Source organism: Montipora capricornis, chromosome 7 (assembly GCF_036669925.1).
Source record: "Montipora capricornis isolate CH-2021 chromosome 7, ASM3666992v2, whole genome shotgun sequence".
Classification (NCBI taxonomy): Eukaryota; Metazoa; Cnidaria; class Anthozoa; order Scleractinia; family Acroporidae; genus Montipora; species Montipora capricornis.
The window spans coordinates 1833625-1848624 of NC_090889.1; the positions used below are offsets into that span (position 1 = coordinate 1833625).

At 41.0% G+C, this 15000-nt stretch overlaps 1 protein-coding gene across 1 annotated transcript in view; it reads right to left on the minus strand.

Moving 5' to 3' along the window:
• Window positions 1–4315, minus strand: part of LOC138055283 (uncharacterized) — a 361306-nt gene extending 356991 nt beyond the window's left edge. Inside the window, exons 1-2 of the mRNA XM_068901256.1 lie at window positions 4280–4315; window positions 3735–4166 (exon numbers count right to left, since the gene is read on the minus strand). Of these exons, the coding sequence (XP_068757357.1) occupies window positions 3735–4166; window positions 4280–4315 (468 nt within the window). The remainder of the gene's footprint in view (window positions 1–3734; window positions 4167–4279) is intronic.
• Between the last annotated feature and the right edge of the window lie 10685 nt (window positions 4316–15000).

The following is a 15000-nucleotide window of genomic DNA, read 5'->3' on the forward strand; positions in this document are numbered from 1 at the left end:
TAAGTGACATATGTCAGAGAATGCGATGTTTAGTTGCGTGTTGCGGTAGCAAGGTTCACATCGAATTGAAAGATGTCACCGACAATCACGAAGACGAAAATGCAAAAGAAGAAGAAAAAGAAAACACGGACCCTAAATCAGACGAAGCAACTTTTACAGAAACTGTATTATGAAGTGGATCGACCATCCGCGTTAGGGGGAGTCGACAAACTGTATCGTGCGGCGCGTCGGTATGGGTTGAAATGCACGCAAGTACTCGATTGGCTCCGCCAACAACCTGGCTATACCCTACACAAACCTGCAAGAAAACACTTTCGTCGTATCCGAGTAATTGTGTTTGATATAGATTCGCAATGGCAGGCGGACTTGGTTGACTTGCAACATTTGAGTCGGTGGAATCAAGGATACAAGTATTTACTGACTTGTATCGATGTCCTTGCCAAATACACGTGGGTGGTGCCCTTGAAATCGAAAACAGGAGCCTCGTTGGTGGTGGCCTTTGAAAACATTTTCTAGGAAGGTCGCAAACCTGAGAAGTTGCAAACAGATGCCGGAACCGAATTTAAGAACTAAACGTTTCAAACCTTTGTCAAAAAGGAGAATGTACATCATTTTGTAACCTACAACGAAACCAAAGCTCAAGTGGTTGAAAGATTCAACCGTACTTTGAAGAAATTGATGTGGCGTATGTTTACCACCAGCACCTCGTACCATTAGTTGGACCAAATGGACGATTTAGTGAATGGGAATTACAATGAATCAATGTATCAAAATGAAACCAGTGGATGTCAACGAGAATAATGCATCAGAGGTCTGGAACAATTTGTATGAGAGTCTCTTCAAAAAGCCAACAACGTATAAATTTAAAGTGGGAGCTCAAGTCAAGATCAGTGAGCATAAACGCATCTTTGAAAAAGATTACTTACCATCCTGGACGGAGGAAACCTTCACAGTTGCTCAGAAACCTTCGCGCAACCCACCCGTGTGTAGTCTAAAGGAAGCAGACAGAGACTGGATTCAAGGCACTTTTTACGAATTTGAGTTACAGAAAGTGATAGAAACGGAAAAACGCCTGTTTCGTATTGAAAAAAATTTAAAAAGCATGGGACGAAGAGCGAATAAGGACTGAGGTGTTGGTACATTGGAAAGGTTGGCCAAAGAAATACGACAGTTGGATTCCGCATAACCAGTTGGTCGCTTTACAACAAACATGATTCAAGATAGCGACTTTTACGTGACACTTCCCAATAATGCAAGCAGTAATTTGTTTCTAAACAATTCCAAGTCCTCCTTTCGCGTAGCGCTACCTCGACAAATCCATCTGAAAGATGAAGAAGATTGGGAAGTAGGATTGCATCATATCGTGTATCCCCTCTCAATGTTTGACATTACAAATGACTGCAAACATTCTCACATCATGCTGGATCGTCGAGGTGACTCCACACCGTTTGTATTACCCGAGGGCAAGTATTATACAGCCTTAGATGTGACAGAAGGAATGTTACAATGCCTGAACATCGCTGACCCACCATCTAAGATTGAAATCACAGTGGACGACGAATGGAATGTAACGTTAAACTCGCAAACTGAAGGACTTCTGATCACACTGTCTACAGCTCGCGTGTTGGGATGGATAACCGAAAACAACACTCTTAAACCTAGCGTTCGTTTGAATGCTGCACTCACCTTAGAAAGAAAATATGGTTATGATTGGTTTATCTTACCAGCTGGCACATCCATCACATATCCCGGTATTTACATCTTTCCTGCTTCGCTGCCGCTTTGCTCGTGTAAGCAGAGGCTGGTTCAAGTTCAAACATATCTCGTGGAACCGTGGCAGGTGGGTAACAAGCTCTTACCTCTCCTACATGAGATGATACCCCTGGGCAGTTTTCGAGAAACACTCCTTGAAGAAAGAGAACATATTGTGTACCTACCTTTGCGGACAAAGATATTTCAGACCATTGAAATATATTTAACGAGTGGATACGGTCAAACGCCAGCATTTTTAGACGGTATCGTCAGCGTCGTTTTACATTTCCGCCGTCGATCAACATGACCAACAGTTTTTACATGGTGCTGACCAGTGATGCAAGTCTGACTCAGTATCCAGAAAACAAGGCGGCCGATTTTAAGATGCAGTTACCAAGTCAACTACACCTAAGTGAAGACTGGGAGGTGGCCATGACACGCATCATTTACCCTTACACCTGACAAAACGTAGGTGAGAATCAATTGTCCTGCACTTTGCTTTGTAAGAGAGACCCTGAACCTTAGAAATTGAACATACCTGTACCAAGCGGAATCTACAGTAAGGTCAAAGATGTCATTCACGGTACGACGAAGGGAATACACAATCGATTGAGAGACATATATTTGAAGAGTGACAGGACCATTACAAGTCTGGAAGGAAACGAGTGCTTTTACATTTACGAGAAAGCACAAGATTACTTTGAGTTGAAGTTACCAGCCGGTTGGTATGCGATTCTACCAAAGACATTAGCTCGCGCCTTGGGGTACTTAAACCATCAGTATAATATTCCTCAGCTGTACCAAATCGGAGGCCTTGTCCAACAGAATGATGATCTCAGCGTCCTTGTTGCGAGAACAACGACAACACTTGTCAGAAAAGACGAATTGGTATGGGGACTGCTCTCGAGAGACGCTTTTCAAACCATCTACGTGTATTCCGATTTAATCGAATCCCAAGTAGTGGGTGATGCTCAAGCCCACTTAATTCGGATGCTCGTTCCTCGTGGTCAGCCGGGGAACATGATCACAGAAGAGGTCAAGGTGCCCTCCTACCATAGACTCCGTACAACTGTGTTTTCATCCGTGGCGATCAATATAAGGGGAGACACAGGTCAATTGATACCATTTGCTTCTGGAGCCGTACGCGTGACCCTGCATTTTCGGCGTCGTGCTGTTCTATAACAACATGATATTACCGATGAACCACCGATATTACCCATATGGACGACATGTTGTACCCTATATGCAGCACGGTAAAGGAGGAGACATTAGTATCTAAAGAGGAACACACCCTTATGGTCAAGGGGGCAACGGCTTAGGTGGAATGTTCCGTCCTTGTTCCGTTCAGCAACTCCCTTTCTCAAAACAACAGCAAAAATGGTGGGAAAACGAATGTTCGGTACTGGATTGGAAAAGGGAATGCAACTTGTCCAAGATGTGATCAATGGTCAACCTTTAAAGAAAGCTGCCAAGACAAGAGCGAAAGCTGCTGGAAACAATTTACTCACAGGGGTCATTGATGACATTACACAGCAAGTTCAAGGAAAAAGAGTATATAAGAGCGCGGATACGTCAAAGCAGCGCAGTGAAGGACAGACCAAGAAAAGGAGAACGCCTCGTTCAACGTTCAGGACTGTTTATGCTTAAGGATGGCGTCCGCGCACCCTCTCTCAGCCCCTGGTGCGAATTCAAGTTTACAATTGTTTGATGTACCTGTGACAGATGTGTCGATTGTTAGCAGCAAATGGATCGATTACGAACCGGTTCAAACGGGAACTAATCCCATCGAGTTTGTCATCAAACCGTTAGCTGACTACTTTGACATTAACAAGACAGAGCTGCGATTGGTAGTAAAGATTACCAAACACGATGGATCGCCCACAGGGGATGGTAAGAAGTACACTCTGGTCAACAACGCCCTTCATTCCATCATCAAACAGTTTACCATCAAGATCAACGAATGTGTCATGGAAGGCTCAGACGTCGTTCTTCCCAATGATGCAAAAGCTATCGTCCACGTACCTTTTCCAAATATTGGGGCGAACGGATGAAATACTTATTGCGGACTCTTCGCTCTCCTCCATGCAAAGATTGGCCACAACGGGGCTGACAGGACTGCCCATCGCACAGCCATGGACTTGTTTATAAATTCTGTCGTTGAACATAAAATAGTTGTTGGACAAGGTGAATTGAAGATGTTTAGTGATGTCATCGATGTCCAAATTTGTCCTTGAAGGAAGGGTGGCATCTTGTTCAAGTTTCTTTTTTATGTACACACAAGCTTTCTCTACAGGGATTGCGGTGAAGAGTGACACAACATCAAAAGAGACCAAAATTTCATTATCATTAATCTCGATATCGGATAATTCTTTGGAAAACTGCAAGGAGTTGGCAACAGAGTATCCGTTGCGGTTCTGAAGCGGAGAAAGGATATCCGTTAGAAATTTGGATGTGTTGTATAGTGCTGAGCCAATACAGGTGACGATGGGCCTCAGGGGGTTCCCTTATTTATGGTGCTTAACAGAACCGCGAATCGCTGGTGGTGTGCCGTCAGTTTAATCATTTTGGCCAGAGATCGTTTTTTAAATTTTAACTATGTTTCATCCTGGCTGCGGCCCTTCAATATTTTCAAAAAAGGAGTTCTCAATGAACAAGGAGGATTCCTGCCTGCTCTCGCCTCTTTGATTGCACTGTTCGCTTTGGATTTATTGGGTAAAGTGTTAAAATGAAACACGTACAAAAGATGATGTTGGTTCCAGAGCATTTATTGCAAAGCCTTGAGACAGAACATCGCTTAACCTCACCTCCGCAACTCACGACCTTGACGCGCTTGGATCAAGACATGAAACATATCACTGATTCTACTTTGCCCGCAGATCAAAAAGTGGCCTTATTGGATCAACTATTACAACGGTACCAAGGTTTGTCAAAACAAATGAAGAGCGAAACGAAGACGAAATCTGCAGGGACAGCGACAACAGCTCCAAATGCGCCCACTCCAAACCATTCTCCAACGATATCCGAGGTACAACCCAAAAAGACAGCACACAGGAAACTTCCAGCTACACCCGTTGGTCCATCCAAAATTCCTGTCAGGATAGAAACACCACCTTCTCCTATCGAACAGGAAACAGATCCCTGGATCTTTGAAACGCCCCCAGATTCCACGGAGAAGAGGGTTATTAAAAGGTCCTACAGGGCGAGAACACCTATGGTTGCCCGATTAAGGAGTAATACAAAGTAAGAACCTTACTGAACAATGATAATGCAGCGAACTCAAGTGAACTACATTTTTTTTCATCTCTCATTTACGCGTGTGTTATTTATTGTTGCTCTACACGCGTTGAAATAGTGCATGCATAATAGAACAATAATGATGCAGCGAATGCAAGTGAATGATTAAATTTTTTCAACTGTCATTTACGCGTGTGTTATTTATTGTTGCTCTAAACGCGTTGAAATAGTGCATGCATAATAGAACAATAATGATGCAGCGAATGCAAGTGAATTACAACATTTCTTCTTCTCTTACTTGCGCGTGAGTGATTTATTTTCGCTCAAAAAGCGTTGAAACAGTGCATGCATAATAGAACACTAATGATGCAGCGAATGCAAGTGAATTACAAAAAGAACTACTCTCACAAATATCCCATTGTGATAAGCGTTCTCTGTTAATTTAGTAAAACGCTTGAAATGCTTGTTGGTGTGTTTTTATTGACTTAACAACTATAATCTTTGTTGTGCATAGGGTGCGTTTTCAAAACAACTTTTTTCGGATTAAGGTTTGTTTAAAGAGAACTATCTCTCGCAAATATCACATTGTGATAAGCGTTCTCTGTTAATTCAGTAAAACGTTTGAAATGTTTGCTGGTGTGTTTTTATTGACTTAACGATAGCGTTCTGCAAATAAAATTCGTTCGAGTTAGTCCGGTCTCGAATGTTTCATATTCTGTATGTCTGAACAGAACTGCATTATCAGAGTCACAGTATTTATTTCAGCGCAACGCATCATGTTTGTTTTAAGGTTAGGATAGTCAAATAGTCGAAGAACAATCATTTATATCAACTTGTCACTAGAGTATCTTTTAATAAAGCGTTTGAAATGTATATTGTTGTTTGCTCACTGCGTCAAACATTCTGAACAGTATTTTGAAATACGATATGAAACCAACTCCCACTTCACCATACTACGGTCTCAAACGCCTCTCAAAATCCAAACGTTTTTTGCAAGCGTTTTCAGAATAGATTTTATTCAATTCTGTTGAGTAGGCTTTCTTTGTGTCTGTGCACTGAAGGATGTCTTTGTGTATTCTTACATAAAAAGATTGCATTTACCCGTGTTTCATTCAAGTGCGAGGTTGAAAAACTAACCTCAAAAAAGGTTGTAACAACGGAGCTCACGTTTGCTTAAAAAGCGTGAAAGAGTTGAGAATGCTCCTCTTTTCCACACAAAACAACTTTTTTGGTCTATATTCTTCCTTCTTTACGCTTCGATTGCCTCTATGCAAATTTAGTTTAAAAAAGAACAAAGCGTTTGTGGACTTGTCCAGGCGTGTAAAGCCTTTTGTTTATGTGTTTTAAAATTCTGTTTGACTCGCTGTTAAACATTAGGTATTTGCGTTTTGATTGGCTCTCGATGAGGTCATGGTTGTTTCTGATTGCTTTCCGATGAGGTCATCTGGAGTAATTGTGATTCGTTTCTTTTCCTTAGTCTTGTCTTTGCTTTGCTGCGATCTCTTATTCACAGTTCAAATCCAGAGCAGGACAGAGCTCTCTCTCTCCAAACTAGGCTAGTAGCATACCGATAAAATGATATGCACACACAGTACTATTTTATGCCCGCCTTACGAAACATTATTTTAGGGCTACGTTTCTTTCTTTGTGATTCTCATCGATGAAAATATCCTCGTCTTGGTACATGACCGGCATCTCGTTAACCTAACCCTAATTTATGCGACGACCTAAGATGCACGTGTTGTTTCACGTTTTAGGGTTACAACCGTCATTGCTTCATGCCCCAACATGCCCCTAATTTATGCACGCCCCTTCTTTTGTCTTTGTTTTGATGACGTCATTTGATGACTACCTGTCAAATCTGGTGTGAATGAGCCCGTACAACTACTCTCGCTAGTTTGAGCACTCTGGCATGACTTGGATGTACCACATGTGTGGGACATCTGGGGTGGCTTTATAGCTTAACCTCCATCCTAGACATCAGCACTGCACTGATGAGGCCCAGAAGGCCGAAACAGCTGTGTGATTGTGATCAATTGGCTTTTTGTTTATTTTTTGGGTCCTGTCCTAAGTACCTGCCGGGAGGAAAAGGCGTGGACCCAACCCTAAATTGTGTTCGCCATGTCGTTCCTTCGCTGTCCAAACAGTGTTGTGCTACACTTCCCAGATTCAGTTCATGCCAATTGTGGTTCGTCGGAGGTGTTACCCCGTCTGTTGGAAGCAGTAGATGCTGAAAAGGTTACAAGTGTGCAGTTTTTGCGGGGCGGCCGTGTTCGTCTGACTTTCAAGGATCAGGCCTCTTGTGATGATTTGATCTCGTCCGGTCTTGTTTTCGATGATGCCCACGTCCGTGTTGTTCGCGCAGATCTGAGGCTTCGTTCCGTATATGTTAGCGATCTACCGTTCGAGGTTCCTGATGATGACGTTATCGAGACGTTCTGTCCATCCACCGTAGTACGTTTGCCAATTTCCTTGCAATCTACAATGGTAATCGTGTGGTTGAGCTAGCCGTGGATCTTGACATCCCTTATTTCGTAACGATCGGTGATTTTAGTTGTCGCTCTTGGTATCCTGGTCAACCTGTCCATTGTACGATTTGTCGTGAAGTCGGTCATCGTGGTCCTTCCTGCTCACTCTCTGGTCTGTGCCGGCGCTGTCTTTGGCCTGGTCACATGGCTAGAGATTGCAGGCAGCCTTGGGGTGCCATCCTCCCGGGGATCGAAGTTTTGTCTTCTACTTTACCTCTTGCTGATGATGACGATGATGCTGATTACGTCCCTCCTTCTGATGCCTCTACTGGGTCCTCTATGGAGGATGATGATGAGATGATGTCTGGGGATCATGAGATCGTTGCCTCGGCAGCTCCCCCTCCTTCCCCTCCTCCTGATGCTCATGTTCCTGTACGGGATGTTCCTCCTGCTCTGTTTTCTGCGTCTGATGTTCCTCCTGCTCCCAGTGTTTCTGTGCCTGACATCCCTCCTGCTCTTAGTGCTCCTGCGCCTGATGTTCCTCCTGCTCCTAGTATCCCTGCGCTTGATGTTCCTCCTGTTCCTAATTTGCCTGATGTTCCTCCTGTTCCCAGTGTTCCTGTACCTGATGGGTCTAAGCTGCCTAAATCCTCCGCTCCTGTTTCATCTGCTGCTTCTACGTTATTTCGTGATAAAACCGATCCTGTTCTTCTTTCCGCTTTGGGAGAACTTTCCCGCGATGCTGTCACTCGAATGTCCAGTAAGGATGTTGCTGATTTTGTTTCTCGTTTGATAGACGAGCACCGTTTGTCTCCGGATTATCGTTCTTATATGACTAACTATGTCCTCCGTGTCCAGCGCAAGTTTTCCAGTAGAGGTGTAAAGAAGCCTGTTAAGCGTGCTCCTGCAAGAATTTCAGACTCTGAAGGCCCGCCCGCCGCAAACCAACGCGTCCAGATAGAGTTCCGAGTTAATTAGGATTGTAATTAGTAATTGTTTGTTATCTTAATTAGTTTACTGAGCGTGTTTAGGATTTGTTTATTAAGTGCCACTTCGATGTATATAGGTTTTTATTTGTGAATAAATTCCTTTTACGAAAAGTACTGTCTGCAGTACTGTCTGCAGTTACATATATATATATATATATATTATATATATATATATATATATATATATATATATATATACATATATATATATACTGAATACTAAATGTGAGTTGCCAATAAGCCCTCGCAGAGTGCTCAATAGCTAGTGAAGCTAGAGCTGTGCATACAGTTACAGTTACAGGTAAGATAGACTACATTCCGTGGTCGACAAATTTGTTTCGTAGGACCATGTCCCACTCTTCAGGATCGTACAATGGTTACTATCTCTACAGGATTACTGTTTTTACATGATGATTTTTTATCCTGCTACCCATGCGCGTACTTGTAAATTACGATTTTTAATTACAATTTCTTTAAGAGGAATTTGTTTGCATGCCGACAGCCGCTTGCTAATTCTGATCGTTTGTTGAGCGTGGCGAGCTCTGGGTGACAAATGTACATAAGTTGCATTTTTTGGTGCTGTTAGAATAAGCGCGCGCCCTTCCCAAAATCTTCCACGCAATGCTGTAATTTACTTTAGCATTTTTTAACCGCCACACATATTTGCTTAACTCTGTCTGGTTGCTGTGCACCACATTTCTGAAGGACTGGTTATGGTTGGCAAATCTAGCCTTGAAGTCGGTGTCAGTTAGCCCTACGTAACTCTCTTTTCCCTCGCTTGCAAACAAATTCCTCTTAAAGAAATTGTAATTAAAAATCGTAATTTACAAGTACGCGCATGGGTAGCAGGATAAAAAAATCATCATGTAAAAGCAGTAATCCTGAATTTCACCAGTTTACCTCTTTCTAGCATCCACCATACTTTTTCTTCTCGTTTTTTTTTAATAATTGAAATGAATAAGGTATGTGGGAGAGGCAGTATCTCAACAACTTAACAACTCAGTGTTATTTTTTCCTAACTGGAATAACTGCTTGGGTTATGAAGATGGCGATTACTAGTCAGCTCTTTTCCGAATTACCTTGAAGAACGCAGCAGTTTCGCCACATGTTTCAACTCAAAAGCCAAGTAAAAAAAAAAAAAGTAGAACGTAAATTACTTTTGGAGAAAGTTAAGTTGTAGGAGGTTTTCAAATGACGTCATTGCCGCCATGTTGGTGGACGAAAACAAAAGATCTTTCATTAGCGTCTTTTGTTCGTCCACCAGAAGTCGTACGCTTCTCTATTGTTATCGGTGTCTCTAGAGGTTGGTTGAAAACCTTCCTTTATTTCATTACTTATGGCTTGATCTTTCAGTTTTGAAACGCGTCTAACGAGTTTATAATTGGATAATGTTTGTTGGGAATATTGTCTTCGCAGATCACTTTGTTCTGGTCTTTCATATACCGGATCCGAAATAAGTAATGTTCATAAAACAAAAGAACAAAGCGAACACAATAATAGCTAATTAGCAAGGCATAATCGGAATAACAACGATTCTTTTGTCCTCCACCATTTTAGTTCAGAATATGAAAATCTACCCCAAAACACTTATTGTTTGGGATTTCTTGTCATCTCGACAAATCCACGAGTTATTGTCAGCCTCCTGATGCAATAGCGAGGAAGCATGAGTAGCACTTTACTCATTGTTTTGCTCTTAAAATGTTCTCGATTTTGGCCTTGTTGGCATAAACCCCGTGTACATGGTGAATCATTCAAAGGCTTAAATGACTTAAATGAGTCATGAATTTTGATTGGTTCGGAGGTTGTTTTGTTGGCGGGTTTACAGACCACACCTCTTTGTGATGGCTTCTCGTAGAATATTAGTTCCCGAAATGAACCTTTAAAACAATTAGGATTAAAGAGCTCCCGGTTGACTCAATTAAATACTGTTTCATTTCCCTCAAATAGCTTGTAGGATTTTTCTCGTCAATTTTTGAATATTATTTTTGTTATAAGAAAAACGCATTGTTCATTCAGTGTGAAATACACATGGATCGTGTCACACCTTTCTAATTAGAAAACAAAAGAAATATATATATCATATATACTTTGAAATTGCAACGTTTTTGAAAACGGGTGTATATATATATATATATATATATATACAGGTTGAATGAAAAATGGAGTCTAAAACAAACTACTCACAGGTCCATGTTTAATGTAGAGAACAAACGTTTCGCCCTTCGGGCTTCCTCAGTGTTCACAATATCAGCTAAAAACTAAAAAATACTTGACAGGAACTGAGTCGGTTTCAAGATCTTATATATATGAAGAAATGACAGTGACGAAATAAACAGATTGCTTAATTACACGAAATTTACAAACAAGCGCTAATGAGTAGGTGACAAAATAGGCCAGCTTATAGACAGAAAAACCACTTACACAATAGTAGATGAAGTGAACAATATAGAGTTAATTATGGGAGGTAACCATCACAGTAAAAAATTAAAAAGTATTATATCTAAAGTTATAAAGAATTTAAGGGAAAAATGTTTTGGAAAGATAATATATGAAAATGGCTAAAAAATGGCTAAAAATGCATGGCTAAAAAATACATAAAACTTATTGGCTAAACCTAATTCTATTTTTAGAGTTGAACTCTGATCGTTTGTTAAGGCCGTGGGGATGAAGAGTACACAACTGGGAGCACCAAAAAGCCTCCCTTGTGAGTAAACGCCTATCAATGTGATCTTCACATTCATTAACAATTTTTCGATAACAATGAATTCAAAGTCAGACATCTGGTGTTCAACCCTATTGAAATGCTCGGCTAATTCGCACGTAGTCTTGTTAGTAAGCATAGCCGATTTGTGATTTCGGATTTTGGATGTTGAACCCACATACTGAACCCAAATAAATAACGTTTTTAGATTTGCAAACAAGATGTTGCCTAATAGTGTAATAACGATCGGTACGAGCGCTGTAAAAAATCTTATCCTCCTTTAAAAAGTTCTTGCATAAATCACATTTTTTGCTACATTTAAAACAACCTGTAGCAGAATGGTCCTTGTTCCTATAATTAGATCCCTTGGGTCCCGCTAGGAGCTCTTTGGTGGTTTTGGCCCTTCTATAAGATGGAATGATTGACCCTTTGGGAAAAATCTGTGCTAATGTGGGTGAATCATAAATGAAATGGCTATACGACTAAATGATTTTACCAATGTTGGGCAAATGTGGGTTAAAATTAACCACAAGGGAAAAATAACCTTTTTCTCTCGTTCTTTAGGTGAAAGGAGGTCCTCCTTGGGTATATCTTTGGCCTTATCAAATTGTGTTTTAACTTTAGAAGGGTGGTAACCACGATCTATTAGATAATTCTGATATTCCTTGCTACGTTCTTCAAACTTATCAATTGTGGAACAATTTCTGCGAACTCTTGTAGTAACTCCGAACGGGATAGCCCTGGTACAATGAGATGGATGGGCGCTGTTATGCAATAAGTAGATGTGATGGTAACCGGTAGGAATAGATATCAGTCTGAATAAACCCATCAACTAAAAGGAGGGTGAGATCCAAAACATTGAGTGAAATTTCTGATGATACCATGGTAAATTTGATGGTGGGGTACAGTGAATTAATGAATTCGGTAAAATCCCTCAGGTTGGTGGTACCCTGGGTCCAAAGATCGAAAATGTCGTCTCGATATCTCCACCAAAATTTAGGTTTGGTCTCCCCAGATTTGGCCTTTTGATCGATAATTTCCATTGCCAAATCAGCGTAACTACACGTGTTCTTAGGGCCCATTGCGGTGCCATGAGTTTGCAAAAATTGTTGATCCTGAAAGTGGGAATTGTTGTGCTCTAAGCAGATCTTCACAGCTTCAACGATACATTCAGTTGACGGAATTTGGAATTCTCGTGAATTAAGAGCATTTGTGACAGCTTTTATTCCCAGATTGTTGTCAATATTGACACAACGTCCCAGGAAACAAGAAGGGTACCTTCAGGGAATGGTCCAGTCTTGTTGAGATCTTCAATTTTTTGCAGTAAGTGAGTAGTATCTTTGACAAATGAAGGCAGTTTTTGGGCTAATGGCTTGAGATAAAATTAGGTAAAAGCAGAAAGGGTTTCAATTGCTGTCCCACGACAAGAAGTAATTAACCTAAGCGGGTTCCCTTCCTTGTGCGTCTTAATAGTCCCAAAGGCTTTACCTGGTTTGGCTTTGTTATTAACAACCCAATTAGCAATATTTTGGTCAATTTGCCCTTTCTCTCCCTACTCATTAGCGCTTGTTTGTAAATTTTGTGTAATTAAGCAATCTGTTTATTTTGTCACTGTCACTTCTTCACATATATAAGATCTTGAAACCGACTCAGTTCCTGCCAAGTATTTTTTAGTTTTTAGCTTATTGTGAACACTGAGGAAGCCCGAAGGGCGAAACGTTTGTTCTCTACATTAAACATGGACCTGTGAGTAGTTTGCTTTTGACTCCATTTTCATTCAACCTATTTATCACCACGTGAAGTCAAGGCATCGTGTATCCTTCTTTGGATCCTGCTCGCAAGTGGCATTCCTCGTTGGCGACGCAGCATTTTTCATTCTACCTGCTATATATATATATATATATATATATATATATATATATATATATATATATATATATATATAATTATACTCCAAGAGCTAGGTTATTTGAACATTTACTGCAACTCTGAGTTTCATGCTTCTTGCGAAGCAATCATCAGGCAACTGCCATAAATAACGTTTACAATCACAGAAATTTGAAATACAGAACAACGGATACGTACGTGACGTCTAGACATGTCATTGCATCTTTACATTTTTTAACATGAATTTCCTAACATGTCTACAACACGATGACAGCTCATTTCTTTTGTTTAGACTTGCCATTTCCGGTTTACAAATGATAAAATACTTTTCCCACAGACACAAATTGCATCTCTTAGTTACATTGGAGTAAGAACTAGCTTGTTTTATCTTGCACCATTTGATGTTATACTTAGCGTTCTTGTCTTTAAGACTCCATATATACTTACTAAGTTCGGTAGCATGTTTGTAACGCTCGTTTCGGAATGAGCTTACATGGTTTCTATAACGCAATTTGAACGCAGTGTCACAGAGTCCAATGTATGTTTCCTTTGTGGTTTCTGTGGTGACCTCGGCCTGATAGATGACGCTTTCCACATTACAGTTACCATCCATGGGACACTCGTTAGGTTTCCTACAATTGCAGCTTTTCTTAGTTAGATTATTAGTGCGTGTGGGTTTACTAATTACGGCTTTGTTATGGTTGGTTATGATTGTTTTAATGTTGCCCATGCAGCTGTAGCTTAATTGATGGTGTTACGGTTAAAAATTTTGTGAAGTGGGTTAGATTTGGGGAAGTGCTTATCAATTAGTGAAAGGAAGCATTTTCCGACGTTTGTTTCCACGTTCCTGCTATAGGGCGGGTTAAACCATGTAATGTTCCGTTTTCTGTTTCTCGGTGGACGTGGCGGCTGGTTTAATGTGGCATTGAATGACAGGTTATAGCGATATCCGCTTTTGTTGAGAGCTTCCTGGTAGATGGGTTTAGCGTTATCAAAGCATTCTTTGTCAGAAGATATCTCGGAGAGCCTCTTATTGATTGACTCGGGGATGTTTTTCAGGATGGTTGGTGGGTGGTTGGATTTTGTGTGCACATACAGTGGGATATTGCCTTCCTTTGTGTACGGGTAGTACTTCCCACTTGTAAGGTCAAGCGTGACATCTAAGAAATTGACCTTGGTGGTGTTAGCCTCGACTGTGATCTTCAAGTCGTTGTCACGAAAGACTTTGCAAATGCCCTTTTTGATCTTCTCTATTTCCTGTGGTGTTCCATTGAAGGCAGCTAAACCGTCATCCCGGTATAAGCCGATATTTTGGCCGTAATTCTTGGTGAGAAGTGACAAGAGGAAGCATCCAACCAGTTCGCAAGTCTCTGCTCCATCGAAGGATCCCATAGTGACATCAAATTGGTTGTCGGCAGATTTCTTCTCCCATGGGCAATTATCGTTGAATAGCAGAGATCGCTTTGCGTGCAAGATAATTTCACGCTCATGACTGTGGATTGGGCGGTACTTAGAGGCAAAATCTAGTGCTTTGGAAAGCAACTTCTCAGTTATTGAGGGGTAGAACTCACAAACGTCGAAGCAGATGAATGAGAGAGATTTCTTGTTTTCTATACAAATAAACAATTTCATGACGCTGGATGTGTTTTTCCACTGGTTTATCTTAGAGCTGTTGATGATGGAAGTGTTAATCTCATCGAGGATGTGCTTGCTAATTACGCCAATTTCAGGCTTCGATGGGTTTATTAATCGGCATGATGGATGGTCCTGAAAATTGGGTTTATGATCTTTCAACGTGATGAATGCTTCTTTCTTAGCCAATTTCTCGATGCGGTCGTCTAACTTGAGTCGGTCAGCTATTCGGGCGGACTGCGCATCTAACTTTTCTACCAGTTCGTTGCTTGACTTTTTGTAGGTTTTGGTGATGTTCTCCTTAATCAATTTGTCGTATGAGGAAGGGTGCATGGTA